Raw genomic sequence first — 26,654 nt, forward strand, 5'->3', positions numbered from 1 at the left:
AGAAGAGCTCAGCTGACATCAACAGAAGCATGCAGGTTCCTCATATTGCTCAAAGCGTTAAAGAGCAGGTGCTAAGCACCTTTGCAATTCATTCATTGTGGATTCATAGCTCCCACTGGCAGTAACCAAACTGCAGACATCCAGGCTGGAATTTTTAGCAAGGAAATTCCTACTTTATGTGAGATAGTACTGGCCTCCTGTTGTACTTTCCAAGTTTACCCCTAAATGTGCAACCTGGTCATTGCTTCCTCACATATTGGCCACATACTACCATTGGTCATCTGGGGACTTTGCCTCTGTTTTGTTTACACAAAATTGATTTGTCCTTATATTTTATGTTATTTTATTTTCTGTTGCATTAACGGTAGCATTGTTCATGTTAGCAACTTACTTATTTCTAAGGATGTTTGGAGACATTGTATTTTCTGACATGACAGTGGCCTTTGTATTTAAGGGTGATGGACTGCAGATTCCCAATGACGATTGTTTTTGATTTTGAAAGCAAAAAAAGACTTAAGAAGTTCTTGTTCTGAGGTTGCTAGTTTCAGACTTTGAGGTTTGTTTTGACTTCTTTACAAAAGTTTGATGAATCACTTGGTGATCCCAAACTTCTGCCACTTGATTCACTATACACTGAAGATCACATGTTTTTTTTTTAATTCTGTTCATTGGTTACCCATGACCTGTTTAGCCCTCCTTGGTATTTAAATAGGATGTCAGTCTTCCCTGTAGCATTCTGGGAGGACATTGCATGATTCCAACTGTGTGAAGAAGTATTTGAAATTAAGTTATTCCTCAGTTCCAAATGTCAACTTTATGAGCAACTGTTGTATTCTTTCTTTTTTTACAGATTATTCTCAATTCTATGCACAAGTACCAGCCGCGGCTTCATATTGTGAAAGCCGATGAGAACAATGGCTTCAGCTCCAAGAACACGGCCTTTTGCACACATATTTTCCATGAGACAGCCTTCATCTCGGTAACATCATATCAGAATCACAAGGTGAAAACTTCTATGCTTCAATAAGTCTAGTTTTTAAAAAGGCACATTCCTCAAGGTGTTGTCATTTCCGTTTAAGGGTTTATTCAAGAATGAAGCGACGTGTAAGTAAATTTCATCTTAGATAGCACTCTGCAAATAGAAATTGTTTGATCATGCCATAAACAGTTTGAGCTTTCAGTTTTATAAGAAAAACTTAAGGAGATGATTATAACAGACTTTTGCTGAAATTGTTAGAAAAAAGGAAAGCATAAAGCCATGAAAACTTAAAAAATAGGATTAATAAAATTCCAGTTTTGTTAAAAGGGATAAAAAGATTGTTAACAAATTGGATGTCAACGTTTGTGAATTTTCATGCTCTGATTTCCAGAAAAAGCTGTCTAACATATGTTCTTGTTTAACATTTTATGAAATGGCTGTATATTTTAAAGCACTTATAGTTTGTATTTTAATTTTAAATATGAAGTTTTGACAAAACTGAAAAAAACAATTAACTTTAGCATTAGCCATAAATGTTTTTGTGTCAGAAAGTTTGTAATGTGATGCACTGTATCAGGCATTTTGTGTTAATATTAATACAATCAAGACTAGTATTTGAAATTGTAACTACTGTATAGCATTTAGGTCTAAACAGTAGAGGCTCTATAGGGCATTCCAACCACAGGAGGAGAATTGACACCACTCCTATGCCATTTTATTTAAACATAAAATGTTTTATTTAGCGTCACTAATAGCCTACGAGGCTTCTTTAATAGCAGTGGCACTCAAGCATAGCTCTTCAAAGTATCTCTTTTAGACAGTCAGTCTGACTATTTTGTTCTCTGTGGTTTTGGTCCCATTTGATGCATACAGTACACCTCCAAAGTTTTTTTCTCACCTGTAGCCAGACATGAAATGCCTTCATGCCTTGTGAAAGCTTCTTTCAAAGGCCTTTCCTGGGTCACATGGCTTGAGGTGTGGTATTAGGCCAGTCTTCTACAGACCTCCCCTGTGTGTGGTGCAGTACAGTTGACTTCATGTCCTTACATGAGGAAAGCACTCTTTGATGCATTTAGAGCTCCTCAATCCAGCAACTCTAGTCCATGTCTGTGTCTGAAGCCCTGATGTCATAAGGAAGCAAAGTAAGCAGTTAAAGCATGAGTTTTGTGTTTTTGAACTCAAAGATATTCTTGTACATTGTGGCATACGTTTACAGTAGAGCCCTTTTAATCTAGAACTGATAGGACTGCACTCAGTGTGGATTAGTGAAAGTTTGGAAAGCTATCTTTAATATTTCAGTTTTCATTTAAAGTTTCTGGTTACTTTACTATTTTTTACCACACTTATATTAGTTTCACCTGTTTGTTGTCTGGTACAAATCTTGTAATCGATATTTAACCCACTTCCTATTGTCCAAATGACTTGAAATTTTGCACACTTACTCTCTTCCAATGACAATACATGAATCAATAATTGATTAATCCATGTTAATTAAGAAATGAAATTTTCATATGAAGAATAGCTCAAGATTTCACCAATAGATGGAGCTAGTAACGGATAGAAATATTATCCAATAGATAGCATTAGTATAGGTTAGAACGTTTCATTCGAGAATATTTGAAATATTTTCAAGACTAAAAAGTTGAAAATAATACATATAAAAAAATACTTTTTAAAAACCACGCTTATACAACACCAATTCCAATGAAGTTGGGACGTTGTGTAAAACGTAAATAAAAACAGAATACTGTACAATGATTTGCAAATCCTTTTCAACCTATATTCAATTGAATACACTACAAAGACAAGATATCGAATGTTCAAACCGATAAACTTTATTGTTGTTTTGCAAATCTTCACTAATTTTGAATTTGATGCCTGCAACACATTCCAAAAAAGCTGGGACAGGGGCATATTTACCACTGTGTTATATCACCTTTCCTTTTAACAACACTCAATAAGCGTTTGGGAACTAAGGACACTAATTGTTGAAGCTGTGTAGGTGGAATTCTTTCCCATTCTTGCTTGATGTACAACTTCAGTTGCTCAACAGTCCGGGGTCTCCGTTGTCATATTTTGCGCTTCATAATGCGCCACACATTTTCAATGGGAGACAGGTCTGGACTGCAGGCAGGCCAGTCTAGTACCCGCACTCTTTTACTACGAAGCCATGCTGTTGTAACACATGCAGAATGTGGCTTCGCATTGTCCTGCTGAAATAAGCAGGGACATCCTTGAAAAAGACGTCACTTGGATGGCAGCATATGTTGCTCCAAAACCTGTATGTACCTTTCAGCATTAATGGTGCCTTCACAGATGTGCAAGTTACCCATGCCATGGGCACTAACACACCCCCATATCATCACAGATGCTGGCTTTTGAACTTTGCGCTGATAACAATCCGGATGGTCCTTTTCCTCTTTGGCCTGGAGGACACGACGTCCATGATTTCCAAAAACAATTTGAAATGTGGACTTGTCAGACCACAGCACACTTTTCCACTTTGCGTCAGTCCATCTCAAATGAGCTCGGGCCCAGAGAAGCCGGCAGTGTTTCTGGGTGTTGTTGATATATGGCTTTCGCTTTGCATGGTAGAGTTTTAACTTGCACTTGTAGATGTAGCGACGAACTGTGTTAACTGACAATGGTTTTCTGAAGTATTCCTGAGCCCACGTGGTAATATCCTTTACAGAATGATGTCGGTTTTTAATGCAGTGCCGTCTGAGGGATCGAAGGTCACGGGCATCCAGTGTTGGTATTCGGCCTTGCCGCTTACGTGCAGAGATTTCTCCAGATTCTCTGGATCTTTTGATGATATTATGGACAGTAGATGATGAAATCCCTAGATTACTTGCAATTGTATGTTGAGAATCGTTGTTCTTAAACTGCTGGACTATTTGCCCACGCAGTTGTTCACAAAGTGGTGAACTTCACCTCATCCTTGCTTGTGAACAACTGAGCCTTTTGGGGATGTTCCCTTTATACCCAATCATGACAAACACCTGTTTCCAATTAACCTGTTCACCTGTGGAATGTTCAAAACAGGTGTTTTTTGAACATTCCTCAACTTTCCCAGTCTTTTGCTGCCCCTGTCCCAGCTTTTTTGGAACGTGTTGCAGGCATCAAATTCAAAATGAGTGAAGATTTGCAAAACAACAATAAAGTTTATCAGTTTGAACATTCGATATCTTGTCTTCGTAGTGTATTCAATTGAATATAGGTTGAAAAGAATTTGCAAATCACTGTATTCTGTTTTTATTTACGTTTTACACAACGTTCCAACTTTATTGGAATTGGGGTTGTATTAAGTTAAAAAATGTACTAAAAAGTAAAAAATAAGTCTCTCATACATCACTCGTAAAAAAAATAAAAGAGTGGGAGTTTTTTGAATGTTGATTGATGAAAAGCACCCACGCTTTTATTTTTTTTATGAGTGATGTACGAGAGACTTATTTTTTACTTTTTATAACACTTTTTAACTTAATATAAGTGTGGTTTTTAAAAAGTATTTTTATATATATATATATTCCAATTGGAAACAGTTTGTTTTGCTACCCCTAATTCAAAAGCAATGTTTTGTAAACTTTCCCCCCAATAATATGAAAAAAGCAACACATTTTTGTTCCATTTTATGTTAACCCAACCTAGAAAAAATAAAACCACAAAAAATGAAGTAAGGTGTACACATGGGCATAAATATATTGCACAATCTGCAGGAAAATACACATAAATCAGTTATTTTTATAATACCTTAAATATATTTTTTTCTTAATAATTGGAGTTTTTCCCACAATGGAAAATTCAGTCCAGATTAACTGAAAGTCTGTAACATTGGTGTCTGGATTAACTGGGTCCTAATGTGTTTGCCCTGTAAACTTGTATTGTTAATAAATAATGCATTATTTATAAACAGTGGTCCATTAATTTAGAAATGTTCTTTATATGAATGCTATAGAGACTTCCCTGTACAAAAGCAATTTAAGCATCAATACAACATATATACTTAATAAATTCAAGCAATGATGATATTCCAATCACATAAGCATTTAAATCAAAGTGGTGTGAAATAATGCATATCATAAAGTAGTTGTTAGAATTCAATATGCATTTACCATAAATGTGTGAAAGGGTTACAGAAAGAATCCATAGAAAATAACACACACACACACACACACATAGTGTCACGCTTGGGTTACAAAATTGCACAGAGGACCAGTAGAAGTTGAAGAGATTGGAGCTTTATTCAAACACTGCAAACAAACATTTATCTTAAAAACAAAAAAAAGGTATTTCACACATGCTCCTTTGCAAAGACTTAAAAACCTCCGCTTGTCAATTAAAAGCGACCAAAGATTTCTTCGGAGGAGGAGGAATACGTGCCAGGGGCAGGAGGGGTCTGAGAGAGAGAGAGAAAAGCAGAAAATCAATATAAGCAACTGAGAGAAGCCTGAGGAGGCTTTTTGACAAGGCAGAATACCGCGCGGGTGGCAGATAACGCGACAGAGACGGCCAGAAGGGAAAGGAGATATGTGAAGGTAGTCAGTCTATGTTTCCTAGGGGTTTCCTAGAGTTTTTCCCAGGGGCGTCTGTGTATTTTCGGGGGTACGAATAGCTTCGCAGCTCACACCCCCTCCCACAGCTTTATTCACGTTTTCGTGAATCAAGCGATTCTCCAAATCAGGTTCAAACAAACGAGACAGCACATCAGCATTAATATGTTGAGAGCCAGGTCGATGTCTGACTTCAAAACTGTAAGGTTGTAAACCAAGGAACCATCTCATAAGACGAGAGTTTGTGTCTTTCTGACGGTACAACCACTGAATTGGAGCATGATCACTTACTAATGTGAACTTACGTCCCCATAAGTAATAGCGTAGTGCTTCTATAGCCCATTTAACTGCCAAACATTCTTTCTCTATAGTTGAATAATTACGTTCCCTTGGGAGTAATTTCCTACTCAAGTAAGTGATAGGGTGTTCTTCACCATCAAATACCTGGGAAAGGACTGCTCCTACTCCGAATGCACTAGCGTCTGTTTGTAGAATAAAATCTTTAGAGAAACCAGGATTTCGTAGCACTGGATATGAAGACATGGCTTTTTTTAAACCTGAAAAGGAACGTTCGCACAGTTCTGACCATATAACAGGGCGGTTTTTCCTTCCTTTAGTAAGTTCTGAGAGTGGAGCAGCCCTATCTGCAAAGTCAGGGATGAATCTCCTGTAGTAACCAGCGAGTCCGAGGAAAGCACGCACCTGTTTTTGCGTTTTAGGATGTGGGTAAGTGAGTACTTCCTCTATTTTCCTTAGTTGTGGACGAAGTAAACCCCTGCCCATCGAGTAACCTAGATAATGAGTCTCAGACATACCTAGTTTACATTTCTTTGGGTTAGCAGTTAATCCAGCTTGTTTCAGGCTATCGAGTACAGCTTGTAGGCGTTGTAAATGTGAATGCCAATCATTGCTGAAAATCACCACATCATCAAGATATGCTCCAGAATATTCAGAATGTGGGCGCAGTATTTGATCCATCATTTGCTGAAAAGTCAAAAGTGCCCCATGAAGACCAAATAGCAGTCTAGTAAATTCATAAAGTCCATCAGGAGTCGCAAATGCTGTTTTTTCACAACTGTTAGCCTCTAGAGGCACCTGCCAATAACCCTTTGTGAGATCCAGTGTGGAAATATAGGTCGCCTGACCCAGTTTTTCCAAGAGCTCGTCCACCCTGGGCATTGGGTAAGCATCGAATTTAGACACCTTATTCAAGCGCCTAAAATCGATACAAAAACGAACAGTACCGTCTGGCTTTGGGACTAACACCACCGGAGAACACCAATCACTTTTGCTTTCACGGATTACACCTAGTTCCAGCATCCTCTTGACTTCTTCGCGCACAATATTCCTTCGTGCTTCAGGAATACGAAATGGGCGCATCTGTACCCGAACACCGGCTTCAGTGGTGATTTTATGTTCCGCTAAACTAGTGATGCCTGGCAAATCTGAAAAAACATCAGTATTCTGTTCTATTAAGTTTAACAACTCTGTTTTTTGTGAATCAGTCAAATCATTGCCAATGACAACATCAGTCTGGGAAACAGCACTTAAGGTATTGTGAGCTTGTTGTCTTTCTTGCCACTTGTTTAAGAGATTAATGTGCAAAATCTGAAATGGTTTTCGTCTACCAGGAATTCTAACCTTGTAGTTTACTGGTCCCATACGTTCCTCGATAACAGCTGGGCCTTGCCATTTAGCCAGGAATTTATGTGGGTCTGACGGTATTAATACTAGAACATGATCGCCTGGCTTGAATTCACGAAGTTGACTGCGTCTATCGTATAGACGTTTTTGTGTTTCCTGTTCTCGCTGTTGATGCTCCACAGCAATAGAGGAAAGTCTGGAAATTCTTTCCTGTAAGGAAATTATTCGGTCTGCAAAACCCTCACCAAGCAAGGTTGTTTCATTTCCTATCCATTCCTCTCAAACAACATCGAGGATGCCTCTTGGACGCCTGCCAAATAACAGCTCGAAGGGACTCAAACCAGTGGATGCCTGCGGCAATTCTCGTACAGCGAACAAAACAAAAGGCAGGACGGTGTCCCAAGTTGTGGGATCATTATGAGCAACTCTTCTGATCATTTGTTTTAAGGTTTTGTTAAACCGTTCAGTCAAGCCATTAGTTTGTGGATGGTAAACGGTGGTACCCAATTTCTTAATAGCGAACCGTTTACATAATTGTTTCATCACACGAGAAGTGAAAGGTGTCCCCTGATCAGTCAAAATTTCTTTAGGAATTCCGATATTAGTTAACATTACAGAGAGAGCTTTGGCTACCGATGAGGAGTTTGCCTTGTAAGCTGTCTGGGAGCCTTCTAAACGTTGGGAAATAACATCCAGGGATTCAATGTTGTGATGAAGAAACTCATCTCTGATGGGTGCAGGTATTCCAAACAACACAATGTTCATGACAACTTTTTCAACGATGCGTTCAACCTTATTTCCCTCAAACCAACACTGCACTTTATGAATCAAATCCTGTATTTGTGCACGAACAGATTTCTCCATATCCAGTTTCCAGCTGTAAAGTGCAAAACCTTTCGACAAAAATGTTGAGGCTTTTTTTAAAACAATTTGATCCTTCAAAAAATCATAATCACCAAGTTTTTCGCTAGGTATACTTCGCAAATAAAGAAGGGCGTCCCCAGATAAAAACGGGGTGGTAATTGCAGCCCAATGTCGTTTGTCCCAACCCAACAAAGTGGCCACTTGTTCAAAAGCCAAAAGAAACAGCTCCGGGTCATCAGACGGACCCATCTTCGACAGCACATTCTTAGTATTGTCAGGAAACGGAGGTAAAGGAACAATACGTCTAGCAACCTGTGCAGGAGTTGGTGGTGGTGGAGGTGGAATATAATGTTGAGGGACTGGTGTACTTCTCGGAGGTTGAACATTTTGTTGAGTAGTTCTTCGCCGGACAGGTTGAACACTTGGAGGATGTTCGGACTCTAAATCATCTTCTGGATCGTATGGTAGAGGAACATTCTGAGCTATTTGAAAAAAATATTCGGCTACTGCTTGTGCTAGAGCGTCCATCTGTGCAACCACTCCTGGTACCACTTGTCACGCTTGGGTTACAAAATTGCACAGAGGACCAGTAGAAGTTGAAGAGATTGGAGCTTTATTCAAACACTGCAAACAAACATTTATCTTAAAAACAAAAAAAAGGTATTTCACACATGCTCCTTTGCAAAGACTTAAAAACCTCCGCTTGTCAATTAAAAGCGACCAAAGATTTCTTCTTCGGAGGAGGAATACGTGCCAGGAGCAGGAGGGGTCTGAGAGAGAGAGAAAAGCAGAAAATCAATATAAGCAACTGAGAGAAGCCTGAGGAGGCTTTTTGACAAGGTGGAATACCGTGCGGGCGGCAGATTACGCGACAGAGACGGCCAGAAGGGAAAGGAGAAATGTGAAGGTAGTCAGTCTATGTTTCCTAGGGTTTTTCCCAGGGGCATCTGTGTATTTTCGGGGGTACGAATAGCTTCGCAGCTCACAATATATACACCTTGGCTACCAATGAATCAGACCAGCACTAACATGGTATAGATGCATGCACGTCTTCCAAAGGATTTACACACCTTACACTCCATTCTGTACACGTTTCTTCGTGCCGGTACCAGGCCCGTATAAATGGGGCGGGTTACATCAGGAAGGGCATCCGGTGTAAAATTTTGCCAAATCAATATGCGGACAACAATACAAATTTCCATACCGGATCGGTCGAGCCCCGGGTTAACAACAACTGCTACCAATACTGTTAGCCAACAGGGTGCTGGCAGAAATTGGGCTACTGTTAGCCATAGAAGAAGAAGAAGAAGAAGGAGGAGAAGAGGGGGGAGATGTGTCCAGAGGCAGGAGGAGAGGAGGAAGGTAAAGAGAGTGGAACTGAGGGTAGGAACTTTGAATGATGGCAGTATGACTGGTAAGGGGAGAGAGATAGCAGATATGATGGAGAGAAGGAAGGTTGATATATTGTGCATGCAAGAGACTAAATGGATGGGGAGTAAGGCCAAGTGGATCGGAGGTACATTCAAATTGTTCTATCATGGTGTGGATAGGAGGAGAAATGGAGTAGGGATATTCTGAAGGAACAGTATGTCAAGAGTGTTTTGGAGGTGAAAAGAGTGTCAGACAGAGTAATGATTATGAAGCTGGAATTTGGAGGTGTGATGATGAATGTTGTTAGTGCATATGCCCCGCAAGTTGGGTGTGCAATTGATGAGAAAGAAGATTTTTGGAGTCAGTTGGATGAAGTGATAAACAGTGTACCCAAGGGACAGAAAGTGGTGATTGGAGTGGATTTCAATGGACATATTGATGAAAGGAACAGAGGAGACGAGGAGGTGGTGGGTAGGTATGGTGTCAAGGAGAGGAATGAAGAAGGTCAGAGGATAGTAGATTTTGCCAAAAGGATGGACATGGCTGTGGTGAATATGTATTTTAAGAAGAGGGAGGAATATAGGATTATGTACAAGAGTGGAGGAAGATGCACACAGGTACCATCTTTTTCCGAAAATAAGACATCCCCCGAAAATAAGCCCTATCGAGATTTTCGGAACTTTTTGTAATATAAGCCCTCCCCCGAAAATAAGCCCTAGTTAAAATAATGTGAAAAAAAGAATTCGTTAAAAAATGCTGTTGATTTATTAAGTATGTTTAGCTTCCCTAATACTCGTATTTCAGAGAAATGTTTGAAATAAAATATTCCGAGAAATTCATTGTTTACCTCTACAGTTCGTTTCAAATTAATTCTTGGAATTTATCTTAAAAATACAACATAAGGCAGCATGAATACATAAATATTGTGTCCGCTCTGCTCTGCTGTGTTGTACTGCGTCGCGCGTATCGCAGAGTATGGTCGAATGAGGTGGGGAGGGGGTGGAGGGGGGCATGCATATGCGGAATGCGACGGAACGCGTCGTTGGCGCACACTATAAATAATTGTTCGTTAAGGCAGCAGTCTACATTGAGCGACAGTGCAGATACAATGTTTGTTCATTTCAGTCTTGTAAGTCTGATTATTTCCTCATACGTAATTTTATTTTTTATAAAGTGAATAATTTTTAACCGCAGTTAAAATGAGTACAAAACGAAAGAGCTATTCCGTCGAGTACAAAAAGGGAATTGTGGAAGACTCCAGGGGTGTAAATCTTGATTTATGACGATGTTCCAGAAGAAGATGACATGACTGTAATTGAATAAATTTTAATTTCTGTATTCTGTGTAAAATAAATAAATATTAAATAAAAATATATAAATATACTTTTATTTTTGTCCTCCCCCGAAAATAAGCCCTAGTGCGTATTTTGGACCAAAAAAGAAAGTAAGACAGTGTCTTATTTTCGGAAAAAGACGGTAGATTACATCCTATGCAGAAGAGTCAATCTGAAGGAGATTGAAGACTGCAAAGTGGTGGCAGGGGAAAGTGTAGTTAAGCAGCACAGGATGGTGGTCTGTAGGATAATGTTGGAGATAAAGAAGAGGAAGAGAGTGAGGGCAGAGCCAAGGATCAAATAGCGGAAGTTGAAAAAGGAAGACTGCAAGGTTGAGTTTAGGGCGAAGGTGAGACAGGCACTGGGTGGTAGTGAAGTGTTACCAGAGAGTTGGGAAACTACAGCAGATGTAGTAAGAGTGACAGCAAGAAGGGTGCTTGGCGTGACATCTGGAAAGAGGAAGGAGGAAAAGGAAACATGGTGGTGGAATGGGGAAGTACAGGAGAGTATACAGAGGAAGAGAATACAGGAGAGTATACAGAGGAAGAGGATGGCAAAGAAGATGTGGGATAGTCAGATAGATGCAGAAAGTAGACAAGAGTACAAGGAGATAAGGCGCAAGGAGGAAGTAAGGACAGCTATGAAGAGGATGAAGAATGGAAAGATGACATACCTGTGGAAGCATGGAGGTGTTTAGGAGAGATGGCAGTGGAGTTTTTAACCAGATTGTTTAACGGAATCTTGGAAAGTGAGAGGATGCCTGAAGAGTGGAGAAGAAGTGTACTGGTGCTGATATTTAAGAATAAGGGGAATGTGCAGAATTGTAGTAACTACAGGGGGATAAAATTGATGAGCCACAGAATGAAGTTATGGGAAAGAGTAGCGGAAGCTAGGTTAAGAAGTGAGGTGATGATTAGTGAGCAGCAGTATGGTTTCATACCAAGAAAGAGCACCACAGATGCAATGTTTGCTCTGAGGATGTTGATGGAGAAGTATAGAGAAGGCCAGAAGGAGCTGCATTGCGTCTTTGTGGACCTGGAGAAAGCATATGACACGGTGCCTCGAGAGGAGTTGTGGTATTGTTTGAGGAAGTCGGGAGTGGCAGAGAAGTATGTAAGAGTTGTACAGGATATGTACGAGGGAAGTGTGACCATGGTGATGTCTGCGGTAGGAGTGATGGATGCATTCAAGGTGGAGGTGGGATTACATCAGGGATCGGCTCTGAGCCCTTTCTTATTTGCAATGGTGATGGACAGGTTGACAGACGAGATTAGATAGGAGTCCCCGTGGACTATGATGTTTGCTGATGACATTGTGATCTGTAGCAATAGTAGGGAGCAGGTTGAGGAGACCCTGGAGAGGTGGAGATATACTCTATATTGGAAAGGATTGAAGGTCAGTAGGAACAAGACAGAATATATGTGTGTAAATGAGAGGGAGGTCAGTGGAATGGTGAGGATGCAAGGAGTAGAGTTGGTGAAGGTGGATGTTTAAATACTTGGAATCCTCAGTACAGAGTAATGGGGATTGTGGAAGAGAGGTGAAAAAGAGAGTGCAGGCAGGGTGGAATGGGTGGAGAAGAGTGTCAGGAATAATTTGTAACAGACGGATATCAGCAAGAGTGAAAGGGAAGGTCTACGGGATGGTAGTGAGACCAGCTATGTTATATGGGTAGGAGACGGTGGCACTGACAAGAAAGCAGGAGACAGAGCTGGAGGTATCAGAGTTAAAGATGCTAAGATTTGCATTGGGTGTGAAGAGGATGGACAGGGTTAGAAATGAGTACATTAGAGGGTCAGCTCAAGTTGGACGGTTGGGAGACAAAGTCAGAGAGGCAAGATTGCATTGGTGTGCAGAGGAGAGATGCTGAGTATATTGGGAGAAGGAGTGGTGGCTCTGAGGCTAAGGATCTGTGCTGGTATCCCGAAGGTTGCCGGTTCGAATCCCCGTCAGTGCCAAAAGAGATCCTACTCTGCTGGGCCCTTGAGCAAGGCCCTTAACCTGTAATTGCTCCAGGGGGCGTTGTACAATGGCTGACCCTGCGCTCTGACCCCAAGGGGTATGCGAAAAAACTAACAAACACTGTTGTAAGTCGCTCTGGATAAGAGCGTCTGCTAAATGATGTAAATGTAAATGAAATGTAAAATGATGCTAAGGATAGAGCTGTCAGGCAAGAGAAAAAGAGGAAGGCCTAAGAGAAGGTTTATGGATGTGGTGAGAGAGGACATGCAGGTGATGGGTGTAACAGAGCAAGATGCAGAGGACAGAAAGATATGTAAGAAGATGATCCACTGTGGCAACTCCTAACGGGAGCAGCCAAAAGAAGAAGAAGACACTCCATTCTGTACATATTGTCAATAAGTGGCATTTTTGTACATCAAGGACAATATGCAGTATAGGACACCTATGCATGTTGTGTATTGGTAATACTGCTGCCTGGCAATAAAGAGATCATAGGTTTGCATTTAGGGTCTTCCCTGCGTGGAGTTTGCAAAGCACATTGTGTAGCGGGTAAAGCACTATATAAATGTAAAGAGTAATTATTATAATTGATGATTTGTCAATTTCAAATTTTAAACATTATGCTTTTTCATCAAATAAACAAAACATATAGCACTAACACTAGGCCTATATATACCTTTATAGTACTTCAAACTTGCTCCAAATGCAACATATGCATACTGCCTTTTTGTTTACAGAAAAGGCACTGCTAATCACACATATGGTGATTTCAAACAAACCTCTGGTCCCTCAATATGCAGTAGACCTTGTATCCATGTGTGTTAGTTACTGTTATCACTTTCTACGGGTTTGTGCACTGATAGTTTTAATAGTTCTTTTTTATTCTGCTAAAAGCACTTTGTGATGTGCCTAGTCATATATGACCAAAATATTTATTTTATTTCAAAAGGTAAACAAAATGGTATTGCTATTACTGTGCATTTTTTATGATTTTCCGCACCTTGAGATGTGCCTGGGTCAGATGGGAGCAAATTTTAAAGGGAAACAATGAATAAACATTACTTGTTTTTCAATACATTCATTTGTGTTGGTTTAAAATTTTTATTAACTACTGCTTACCGGCCTCTGAAAATGTGTGGCCCAGTTAAATTTCTTGAGTTTGAAAATCTGACCCAACTGAATTTGTAATTGAATAGTACTGGTGTTTATCAATCAATGGTAATTGAACAGAGTACATCTAAATAATAATATTTTGAAAGACTGACTTTAAACTAGTAGACTTACTAAATTTACTTGTAATGTAGGTATGTTCTGTTTGAAGGAAATGTGAACAAGACACGGTAATAAGAATGAGTGATGCCTCAACCAACAACCCTTTTAGGCTTTATCAGGGAAACAAAATAAAAAGGATTACAAAATGTTACAGAGTCTGCTCTGGTAACTTTGGGTTTGAAACCAACACTGCTACCATGTAAATCCAGCAGGAGGCGCTAGCTGTCTGGTTAGAATAAGTTCTTTTGTAATTGTGGCATGTTACATAACCCGAAACTATATATATAAAATATTAAAAGGTGATACCCCTCCCTTAGTGATAAGCGGTAAGAAATCACATAGAAGAAATAACTTAGCTTTCTTTAGTGACGACTTACGAGTCATAACAGACGAGGAAAACATTACAAGACTGTCACTGAAGTGGGAGCACGGTGTATAGAGTCTGCCATTTTCGTTGCTGCGCTGGAAGGATTTTCAGGATCGGATGACAGCATCTCCGTCGGCTTCAAAGGTGTGCCAGGCAATGTTCCAAGGCTTTATACTTTTTGTCCATGTGCAGGCCCCCACTTAGGTAAATCATGTCATTCCAAACAAGGAAAAGAAGATCCAGTTTCATGCTGACTCACAGAAATAGTGCACTTTGCCCATTTCGCAGTTGTCATTAACTTGTCTTGTCTTAAGATGCTTGCCTAGCAATTCTAAATGCTGGGCCCCTGTACTAAATCTGGCTTTGTGTTAGCTATACATGTGAGAAGAAAAGAAAAGCAGATTTAAATATTTTGCACAGAGCACAGTGACATATTCAACTTATATTCTGATTACACCAAGTATGCTGAAAAAGCTACAACCACTAAGTCACAGATCTGTTTGATATTCACATACTAAAAACCCTGCAGCTCACTGGTACAACAGGTACAATGTGTAGTTCGAATGCAGGATATCGAAAAATGCAGTTTTGGCATTTTGGTCATTGAGGACAGACTCACTTGTCAATTCAGAAATTGGAAACGCACGTGTCAGGCATGTTCAAAAACTCAAAGGGCAGCATTTGTAATCTGACTGAACTACAAACCCAGTTAAGCCCTCATTCCTAGACAATCATTCCTATATCTACGTTGATATTCCAACATGTAACCTGACTCAAATTATTTGATTTGTTCCTGGTTCCTATTAATCTATTATTTAGTGTTTTGTGCTTGACATTAGTTTGTATTCAGTGTTACTAATTTAATTTTGTTACATGCTATTATTCCTTTTGTACCAATTCAAATATTTGTGAAGTCCTTAGGGCATGGGTAAAGTGCTATATACTGTAAATAATGCTTTATTTATTATTATTAAATTGCAAGGAATGACAGAAATGGTACTACTGTTATATGATGTTACTGTTCAAAATTCTATGCGCACGAGAGAGACACACACGCTCGCGCAGAGAGCGAGCAAGAGAGATACCCTATTGTTTTTGTTGACCCCCTTCTTCACTTACAGAGCTAGTTTACTGTTTTTCTTTGAAATAAATACTTAAAAACATTTAACCTACTGATTCCTCAATTATATATGATATTATTTGGGCATTTGTGCCTTACGATGTGCTGGTGTCTTGTACATACTGTATCATCAAAAGGCAGTCAGTTTAATTTCACCATTGGTAAGTGGATTTAAATGAGTGTTGTCAAAAATCTAGATGGGAAAAATAAAAAAAATCTGATGACACTGCTTACATTTGAATGACTAGGCCTCAAGAATGTTTATTTTTGATTCCCAGTTGGGTTGCCTTCAGTGTGAAGCAGGTTGTTTGCAAGTTAATATTGACTCCCCTTCATACCTCCTTGTTCCTTTTAGAGTATTAAGTCATGCATGTTAGATTATTTGTCAAATCTCAACTCGCCTGATGTAAGACTTGATGTGGGTGTTTGAAAGTGGGTCTAGTCAAAGACTGCTGTCCTGTGCTGGGTGATACCTGTCATGTGCCTGCTATAACAGCAATTAATGAAAAAGCAAACTAACAGAAGGATGGAATCATTGTCTCCATATGAAATCCAATAATTTAAAATGATAAATGGTCAGGTAGTACATTATGAATATGTTAAATTGGTAAAAAAAATATTTAATACATTATACAATATTTCAATAAAGTCTTTAGTATTGGTGTGGTAAATCTGTGGGGGGAAATGACTAGAAACATTTTCTGTGTAAGTTAACGTTAAGTCTTCATTTTACTGCAGATAACCCAGCTAAAAATTGAAAATAATCCATTTGCTAAAGGATTCAGAGGAAGTGACGAGAGTGATATGAGGTTATCCCGACTGCAGAGGTTAGTAGCAGTGTCACCTTCAAGCATTTAGGCTAAGTCAACTGAAGTACTGAATTCTGTAAAAATGTACAGAATTCCGAAAACAGAAGTGTAAACCATTCCTGATAGATGATTGAATTAATGCATTGCAACTGACCATCATCAGGCAGCTATTAGTGTTAAGCTTGATTAAACACAAATATGTTTTTTTTATCTTTCAGCAAAGATTATCCAGTGATTTCCAAAAACATCGTCAGGCAGACACTTGTTTCAGCTCACTCACAGTTTCTGGGGAAGCCAGTCAGCAGTCCACAATGTGGAAGTCAACAGTGTGACATCAGCACTCATGTGCCTTTAGGTGCCTTGGACACCCATGATCTGCCCTTCAATTCCTTCTCAGCTCCTCGGGACTCTAACTTGCTGTACCACTGCTTCAAGCGTACAGGTGACCAGTTTTCTTTCTTTAATCACATGTGGGAATGCGTAGTAGATCACTCAGGCTGCATAATTTAAGCACTCTAAGTGCTGTGTCTGCAAAGACTGCAATTGCAGAACTGCTTTAATGCCAGCTTCTCCAGGTAGTCCTATCCTTCTCAGACAGGCAGGAGCGGACTGGGTCTCAAAACCGGCCCGGGCATCCTTCAACGAGTGAGGCCCATTATTCACTGTAATTTTCTTAAAATTTGTGATGAGTACGCGACTCGCTACTTGCTATGAGCCTATGATATGAATTCTGTCTAAACTGGTGCCATACTTAATCTGTACACTGTTGTTTAGACACAACTTAAAATTTGACAACATGCTTAGAAATAAAATTTAATGAAAAATAAAAATTTAGTAACACGGCTTACACGTTATTAGAGTACATGTCAAATGTCAATGTCATGTCCAAGTGCCAGTACCCTAGTAGGCTAGAAGCTTACACAGTTCGCTGCTTTTAGCAGCCACATCATCAACAATACTGTTCACGTCAAGTTTGGCTAGGATACTATAAATGTTCCTTCCTAATATAAAAAAATTCCTATCCTGTGTTTTATAACTTTATTCATCATACTAATAATGGCAGCTGAAAACCACTAATTATCGCTCACGCTGATGACCAGAGAACAATAAAATGCATAATACATAATCTAAACTAATTATTAGTACTGAAGAATTTAAATACTAGATATGAGATAAAATAAATTGTAATAATCTATATGCTAATTGAAATGTAGCGGTATCGAAACAGAAATCTGCAAAAGGCAGTTTTGACCAAATTTTTGGCTGCAACATTGTGTACTGACAACTAAAACAACTTAATGATGTAATACGGTATATTATATAGAACTATATAAATCACAGTACCAGACAGATAATGTTTAGTAGGTTAGAAAATTAATTTTAATGTCAAACAGTAAGCAGTACATAAAATTTATTTCATGACCAGACCAGAGTCCACGGTCCACCGGGCATTGTCCAAATGCCCTAATGGCCAGTCCGCCCCTGCAGACATGTCTCAAACACCCGATTTGTGTCTCTCTCTCTCAGGTCAGTACCCAGGGGCACTACACTATTATTTCCACGGAGCATCAGTTAAAAAATACTTGTGCAGAGTGTAATTACAAAGTCATTGATGATGATGAACAATTTGAGGATGGTATTTGCGCAGTTTTAACATAATTTTAAAGTATGCCTTTTAGGAGATGCTTATACTTTCAATTAAATCAATCTTTAGCAGTTCATTCAAAATCTACAGTTGTTGCGCTCATTTAGTTTTATCAATCTGAGAATTAACACAAGATTTTTTTGTTGTTGTATTTGTAGGTGCTTATAATACAGTGGTCTTGTTTTCTTACTGCCTTCTTTTCAACTTACTTTTTAGGAAAGCATTCAAATTGAGGTTGTACTTGCTTAAGTAGTATTTTCTTAAAAGTTCAGGATTAAGGTCATTGTTTAAGTTTAAGCAATGCCATTATTTATTTTAAATTCCTTTGTGTTGATTCTGCATTATTTTTGTGATTCACTGTGTATTTACTTTATGATGTAAGCTCTTATTTTATGATTACCATATATACTCGAATATAAGCCGAGTTTTTCAGCCCCAAACTGTGCTGAAAAACGTCACCCTCAGCTTATATTCGAGTCAGGTCCCGCTGCCCCCGCCAACCCGACAGAAAGCTGGAGTGTACAGTACACACGCGAGAGAAAGAGAGGGAGAGAGAGAGACACACACACACGCGCGCGTGTGAGAGAGAGAGAGAGAGAGAGAGAGAGAGAGAGAGAGAGAGAGACAGACACACACGTGAGAGAGACACACACGCGCGCACAGAGAGCGAGAGAGATACCCTATTGTTTTTTGTTGACCCCCTTCTCCACTTACAGAGCAAGTTTACTGTTTTTCTTTGAAATAAATACTCAAAAACATTTAACCTACTGATTCCTCAATTAATGTACAGTAATTTTATTGGTATTTATTTTGATTATTAAAACTTACCAGTAGCTGCTGCATTTCCCACCCTAGGCTTATACTTGAGTCAATACGGTTTCCAGTTTTTCCAGGTAAAATTAGGTACCTCGGCTTACTGTATATTCGGGTCGGCTTATACTCGAGTATATATGGTACATCTTTTAATGTTAGATGCGATTAATCACAATTAATTACATACAACGATATACAAGTCAAACCCCATTATAGCGAATACCGAAGTAATGAAATTTTCAGAATAACGAATACTTTTTGTTGACCCAGACAAACCTTCATACAACATCATGTTTAATGGATTTTGTTTTGATGAAATGTAAATTTCAGTAAAACAAATGTTTTTTTTGACTAAAAATGGCCACTGAAGATAATAATGTAATGCAAAAAATACTTAAGTCTTCTCCTATATTTTCACTGAGTCATGGGAAACCTGCAACAGGCTGTGTATTTCTTGTTACACCAAAAGAAAGTAACAGTCTGTTGTGAAGTTTCCAGTCTCAGGCAGTCTCAACAAGGCTCGACGAGAGTGCAAAAGCGAAATCATACAGGTATAGTCAAATTCGGAGGCAGTGTTCCACCGAGTAGTTGTGTTGTGTGCAGATACTTTACTGTTCGAGTTTCTAGCACTTCTCAAAGTTTTCTTTGTGGTGAACAAAAAAAGTGAGAAATGTTAGCTTATGCTGAAAAAAAGTTACCTCTAATGTCTCATAGGGCGGCACAGTGACGCAGTGGTAGTGCTGCTGCCTCGCAGTAAGGAGGCCTGGGTTCGCTTCCCAGGTCCTCCCTGCTTGGAGTTTGCATGTTCTCCCCGTGTCTGTGTGGGTTTCCTCCGGGTGTTCCGGTTTCCTCCCACAGTCCAAAGACATGCAGATTAGGTGCATTGACGATTCTAAATTGTCCCTAGTGTGTGTGTGTGTGTGTGTGCGTGTGTGTGTGTGTGTGTGTGTGTGTGTGTGCCCTGCGGCGTGCTGACACCCTTCCCAGGATTTGTTTCCTGCCTTGCACCCTGTGCTGGCTAGGATTGGCTCCAGCAGACCCCCATGAACCTGTAGTTAGGATATAGCGGGTTGGAAAATGACTGACTGACTAATGTGTCATTTTCATTCTGTATTCATACCTGTATTTCTATTTTTTTTTAAAAAAGTTACATCTAACGTCTCTTTTTCAAACAAAATATTTTTTGCAGTTTAAGAAGTGCTATTTTTTATACAAGTATTGTCAAGCTTGGGTCACATATTTGCACGAAAGACAGGAAGGTGAGTCCAGGTTTCCAAGGAAAATACAGGTACTTTATTGCTGTCTAGAGAAAGCAGGTACAGCCTCAAGACTTCATTCTAAATAGGAGCTGTCACTTCAATACTCAAGCACACCAGATAGGAGGTGTGACATGAGGGCAATCGTTCTGCTTTAGCTCTCACCTTCAGATCAGAAGAACACCAGGGGCTTGAAATCACCACTGTGGCAGACCAGGAGTATACGAAGAAGAGCAGGCCATAGCCCAGTGTTAAATGTTCTAAACATTGTGCAACAAGCTCGTTATGCAGTAAGCCTGATCCTACAGAGGACAATTAATTTGTTTGCCCTCGGTTTACTCTTTACCAGATGCAACAGAGCAGAAACGGAGCTGTCCTAGCGCCACTGCCATTAGAGATGGTAAATTGCTGGCAACCACAGTCACAATAGTATATGTATTTCCTTCATGTTTGTTATAATGAAATTTCTGTTATAACAAAATATTTTTATGGTCCCATGAATTTCATTACAACAGGATTCCACATGTATATGATCAGAGAAAATACAAGAGGCTGCATTGTCTTCAGAAGTTGAATAGTCTGATACACTATAGGAGAATGCAGTGGCTGGACATGTTATACTCTAGAGGGCTGAAAAGGAGAACACTTTGGCTACAGAGTTTATGTGGCCTGAGACTATACAGTGTAGAAGATTGCATTAAGAATCAAACATGTATTATATGGCTGGGACTGCACTGTTTTTAGAAATAGCCTGATAATGTACGGATAGGTGCTGTGACCAGCCAAGTTATACTCTATGGGATTGAAGTGGAGGACATATTGACTAGAGTGGTTGTGTAGCCTGAGAATGTACACTGGTCTGGCATTCACTACCTTAATAAATTTCATAGTTTGTAACTTTTTAATAAGCCACACAAATTTTGTGTGTTTAAATATGGTAAATGGGAGCTACCGTGTTGCAGAGATGTGAGGTAGAGTTTAAACGCAGATATCCAGCTGCACAATTTAGGCATATCGATTCAGACACCTTGATCTAAGTGTGAATACAGTTCATAAGTATGCTGTCCAACCTCTGAAAAGCCATCATTCAGTTCAGAGCCATAAAGTTGGAATGCTTTAGTAATAAAATGACTTTACTATTCCATCTAGCAAAAGGCTTTAAATCAAAATTTTTTTAGGTTTTATTATAAAACACTCTCTACATTGTACTAAAACAAATAAGTTTGCCTAAAATAGATGCTATTTTTTTAATATTTGTATTGCAGATGGTAGGCACTTGGACCTCACTTGTAAGCGTCCTTATTTGGAGACTTCCTCCATCATTGATGAACGCTATTGTCATCCTGCAGCATCATATGAACAGGCAGCACAAAATTACCCAAACTCTAATGATTCGGCAGGATCTGGTGAAGCCTGCATGTACACAGCTGCTGAGGGAGACATCTCAGGGAGCCCTGGAGCAGAGGATCATCCAACTTTGTCATCGCTAAACTGCAACATGTGGGCATCTGTTTCTCCATACACAAGCTATAATGTGCAGACGATGGAGACAATGGCTTATTCAACATTCTCTACTCATTTCAGCACTGCTTCTGTGATGCCTCGTCTTGCTACCCCTATGTCAGGGTCACGGTCACAGGCAGCTACGGATGGCCACCTAACCATTTACAGTCCTCCTCCACAAAGTGAGATTTGCCAAAGAACAACGCCATCATCTTCTCCTAACCAAAGTTCCAGAAATCGTGTCGCTCCACACCTCCTGTATGAAAGAAAGCCAAGTTTGTCCTATTTGGGTAATGACACAAACCATTTTCCAGTATACACCCAGAGTACTTCTTCTTCTAGGGAGTGGTCATCCTATCCACATCCCAGGGTGAGAACTAGTGCTGACAACTGGATAGATGGCTATAAGGAAGATAAATAAATAACCACATGAATCTTCATCCACCCCTCAGCTCATCCTGAATCATGAATTAATAGGCACTACTTTCTAATGGCCATTTGGAAAATGATGAGCATTAGCTTTAATTAAGCTTGAAGATAGAACTCAGCTTGAACTTGAATGCACTATATGCATCGGAAATGTTTATTTGACTCTAACTAGTTGGACAGACTTCATGATATTAAAAAACAGAAGATGAGACAAAATCCAAGGAGATGGGTCACAGTGGATCATTCTTAATAGTATAATATGTTAAAAGATAATAATACTGTATTAAGATTCTTAATAAATTATTTTAATTGTTTTGTAACAATCATTATTTAGAAATGTAAAACATGTTTCAATTATTGCTCACATATATATCAGATGAATGCAGACCCTGGAACTTACAGAAGTAGACATATAAACTTACTGTCAACAAGCTTTGACTGTTTGCACTTGGAATACTTCATACAGAATTTAACAGAAATAAAAAAGTCATTTAAGTCATTCATCACATATAAATACATTCATCACAAGTATAGAGTATTCATGCTGAATAAATAATATGAATTCAATCAAATGGTGTCCCATTAAGGGCTTTTTTCATGCTTTGTACCCAGTGGTCCTGGGGCAGGCTTTAGCTCCCTGTGCTTCTCCATTGAACTAAACAGGTTAAAAACTCTGTGTATGATCAGTATGTATGGATGTATATGGAGTGTGAGCTAAAGCTTTATTTAGAAAATGATTGTGTAAATGCAAAACATGGCTGTATGCAAATTTTATTTCTGATTAACCAAACAAGCCTAAGCCATTAAATCATTTTGTTATAATTTTGTGTAATAACATAAAACTATGTGAATGTAATATTTGTGGCAACCGTCACTCCTTCATGCTGCCCTCTAGAATGAATACTTTTCCATGATAGACAATGAAACAGAGCCAGGTCTGAAACTGAAATTTTCATTAATATGCCTAAGGTGGGACGCAAAGTTAAAGAAATACATTAATATAATAGAACACTACAGTGTTTTTTGTTATGATAGGTGATTGATTTGTTTTTCGTTTATTGCACCATATATACAGTACTATAAGTAATCTCCAGAGCACTGGTAATGTTTGTGGAGTGCCATCTGTGAGAATGCAGAAGCAATGTATCTTATGGATAACTTCCTAAATATACTGATTATTTTATTAATTTTAGTTTACTCCTATATTGTGTTCTTTATGGAGAGCGGAGTGAGAAGCATGATTTATCAAATTCAGCTAGATTATACTCAATATAAGAATTATAAATTAATAAAACATGAAATACTAAAATGTGTGTGCACTACCAGAATTATACATTAATATTCATTCATTCATTCATTCATTTTCTAAGCTAACATTTTTCAATGCAGGGTCAATCCCAGCAGTACTGATACAATAGGATTCCATTCCATCACAAGGCCCACTATTTCACTCCAGATCTTTTTGTCTTTGAGACCTGAGTGGAAACTGGAGTAACTGGAGAAAACTGGAGAAAACTTCCAGAAACATTGTGGAAATGTCACACAGTGAGTGACCACACCAAGAATTTAACTCATGGCTCTGGTGCTAAGATTAAGCAGCTCTACATACTATGACAACTTGTCACTATCATATACTACAAGAAAAACACAATATAATACACATAGCGATTAAAAAAGAAGAAGAGGGTTCTAATTTGCATGAAGTGGACAAGAGCAATCAGCATGATCAATTTTTCAGACTATTAGACTTTGGGGCCTTTTTGGTTCATGACAGCCACTGAAGAGCTATACGCTGAAAAGGCCGACAGAGTCAAGATGACCTCTGGAAGCTTGTACTACCATTGCCATAGCAATACACCAGGAATGCCTTGATTATGTTTTTGTGATTTGGAAAAACAACTAGGTGAGTTTGTTGGGGTGAGATCAGTGGTTGATCACCTTGACTTATTGCAGCATATATGCCATGATTGTCAGTCAATGCCAGTGACAGCAGTTGCAGGAATGCTCTAACACCTCAGGGTCTGGGAGACATAGATGAACATTAACTAAGCAAGGACTGGCAGATCATATGATATTCAGTAACATCCATATGGAGCTGGTGCACTCGGTTGTTTGTTGGGTTATGACCCTGACTGTGTGGTGATATTTCTGATAAGTGAGTCTTCCATGACTTTGTATGCTAATGAGTACTTATCATCATCAACTGCATCCTAAATGCAATTGTGATTAGTCCCATGTTTATCTTGGTGTTAAATATCATGGGATCCACACATGGAGATGACATTAAATAGCATAGTGAAACATCACATGAGACAGCAGCAGTAATCATAGTGTGAGATAGCATTGTGTGTGATAGGCAGACACCACTGCTGTGTAACAACATTGAGAAGGTCTTGTCACTTATCATAAAATGTTCTGTAGACAACTACTGCGTATATATACATATGTGTAATTGCATACAGTTTATATATTTATACCCACACTGCATAATGGAAGTAAGTACATATCACAAGTTTTGAAAGTTTTTTATGCATCATCTGATTCACAGGCCTTGAGGAGTGTAAAATTACAAATTCATTTGTTAAAAATTATATAGAAAATAAACTTTGTGCTGCTCCATGGTTCCTGGAAATATTTTTGTGTACATAAGCCAACTGGGCACACAACCCCTTATTACAGGGCAGTTACAAGCAAGTCTCATGATGGTCTGATGTTGGCATATGTCACTGGTCAACTGGCTCAATTTAATGCCTTCACGGCTTTGGTCTTCAGACTTACTATATATATTTATATTTATATTACTTTATTGTGTAGGTGCTGCTTTATTGGATTAATTTCCTGTTTAGAGTTAAGTACAGTACATTAACTACATATTTTTCTCAATCACTCAACTACAATACACTGCCAAGGCCTGCTGCCTAAATCAGTAATATTTCAAAGGAGGATGTCTGTTATGTTTTCTAGCACTTGGTCCTAGACAGTGACGGGTGGATTGGCTCTTTGTTGATCTGCACCCACTTTAAAGCACTTGAAAGTGTAAGCTGGCCCAAAGACTCATGCACAGGTATTTTATATTTTTGGGAAATATTTTAGATTGCAATCTTGAATATATTAAAAAACAAATTTCTTTTTTCATTGTTATGACAAAAATTAAAGGAAATATCAGCCAGAAAAATCTGTGACTTTAAATAATTAATGCCAAACAGTAATAATACAAAGACAAAACAACAACAGACTGTTTTCCAGCATGTAGTCATTGAAAGCATTTGGTATTAAGAATTACAGAACCATCTTAATGACAAGTTGACTGGGTGGCTGGTGTCAATTGTTTCAGTTAAACTAACTAGACGTTTACATGTTTAGATTTTTGGGGTAGCATTTGTAATTAAATTATTTACAGTACTCAGTATTAATTTAAATGATTTTTGACTATGACCAGAAGTGGTGTAGTAATAAATATGAAGACATTTAAAAGTGCCATGAAGATTTACACCAAATTTTCAAGTAGGTTCAACCCTTGCAAGAAGACTCCATGATGTCACAGACATAGTTGCACTGATGCATAAGAATATTCAGCTGCAGTTACAGTAGTGTGTCCAAATTGAGGAGCTGTTCTGTGATTTGAACTTACTGAATGATAACATTTATATTAAATAATGTCGAAATGGATGAACATTTGAGTTCACATTAACAGCAGAATTCAATTTGAAAGTATGGCTGCTCAGCTAACATTGTCTGTACCATTCAACGTGAATAAGCGCACTCCCACCATGCATTTATGTAGGTGCACTACAACCCTAAGGTCTTTATTGGTGAGGCAATGAACCTTTTATGTTTTTGTCAACATATAAACTCCTGTCATTATACCGTAACTGTATATGTAACATCTGCACTGATTTTATATTTGTTTGTGTGTTTGTCTGGTTTGAATATTAACATTCCGCCACCTTAATAAATATACTTTATTCTCTCCTTCCTGTTTTTTTGTTTGTTTTTCTTAATCATTTTCCATAAATGTGAATTTTTTTTAGTAAATATTGTTTTTTCTAAGCACACTTTTGCTGTGAACAAACAATATAATACCAAGTGCCATGAAAAAATAGTAGCATTAGTAATATTAGTAACAGTGGTATTTGTAATGCTGGGTGCTGGGAAGCCACCCTCCACCAAATATTTTTAAAAAGGTACATAAATTAATTAGGTACTGTGAAATAATCATGAAATAAATTTGTTTATTTGCACAACGTGCCTGCTGTTTGATAGATAGATAGATAGATAGATAGATAGATAGATAGATAGATAGATAGATAGATAGATAGATAGATAGATAGATAGATAGATAGATAGATAGATACTTTATTAATCCCAAGGGAAAATTCACAGTTGCTGAAAAGGCTGCCACTCTTGGCGGCGCCGGAACTAACATTTGCGCATGTCAACATCCATTAAAAATTGGTTTTGAGTTGTATTTGTTTAGTTTCTGCGTGAATAAAAAAAGATCTGTGTGAATACCTATATTTCCAGAGTGAAGGACACCGGCCAAATGAGAGTCTGTGTAGGTCCTTAATATTTTGGCAATCAGGTGACCTGAGGCACCCTGTTAATTGGTTATTTCAGATTTTCCCAGGGAAGCAGCTCTCCGCACCCCGGACACTCCCACATTTATTGGCCGGCAAATTAGTATTGTTTTAGGTTTTGTTAATGTAATGTGATTGGACAGTCCTCAATGCCATATG

The 26,654-nt window shown here is 38.6% G+C and overlaps 1 protein-coding gene across 2 annotated transcripts in view; it reads left to right on the top strand.

The window, feature by feature from the left end:
* tbx4 (T-box transcription factor 4) overlaps positions 1-25,090 on the top strand; it is a 121,332-nt gene extending 96,242 nt beyond the window's left edge. For both annotated transcript variants that reach the window (XM_051930807.1, XM_028808330.2), the window contains exons 6-9: positions 851-1,003; positions 16,202-16,290; positions 16,491-16,714; positions 21,252-25,090. In XM_051930807.1, coding sequence (XP_051786767.1) covers positions 851-1,003; positions 16,202-16,290; positions 16,491-16,714; positions 21,252-21,910 — 1,125 coding nt within the window. In that variant the 3' untranslated portion in view covers positions 21,911-25,090. The remainder of the gene's footprint in view (positions 1-850; positions 1,004-16,201; positions 16,291-16,490; positions 16,715-21,251) is intronic.
* The last annotated feature ends 1,564 nt before the right edge of the window (positions 25,091-26,654 follow it).

The sequence above is a fragment of the Erpetoichthys calabaricus genome, chromosome 8 (genome assembly GCF_900747795.2).
Source record: "Erpetoichthys calabaricus chromosome 8, fErpCal1.3, whole genome shotgun sequence".
In the NCBI taxonomy this organism is placed as follows: domain Eukaryota; kingdom Metazoa; phylum Chordata; class Cladistia; order Polypteriformes; family Polypteridae; genus Erpetoichthys; species Erpetoichthys calabaricus.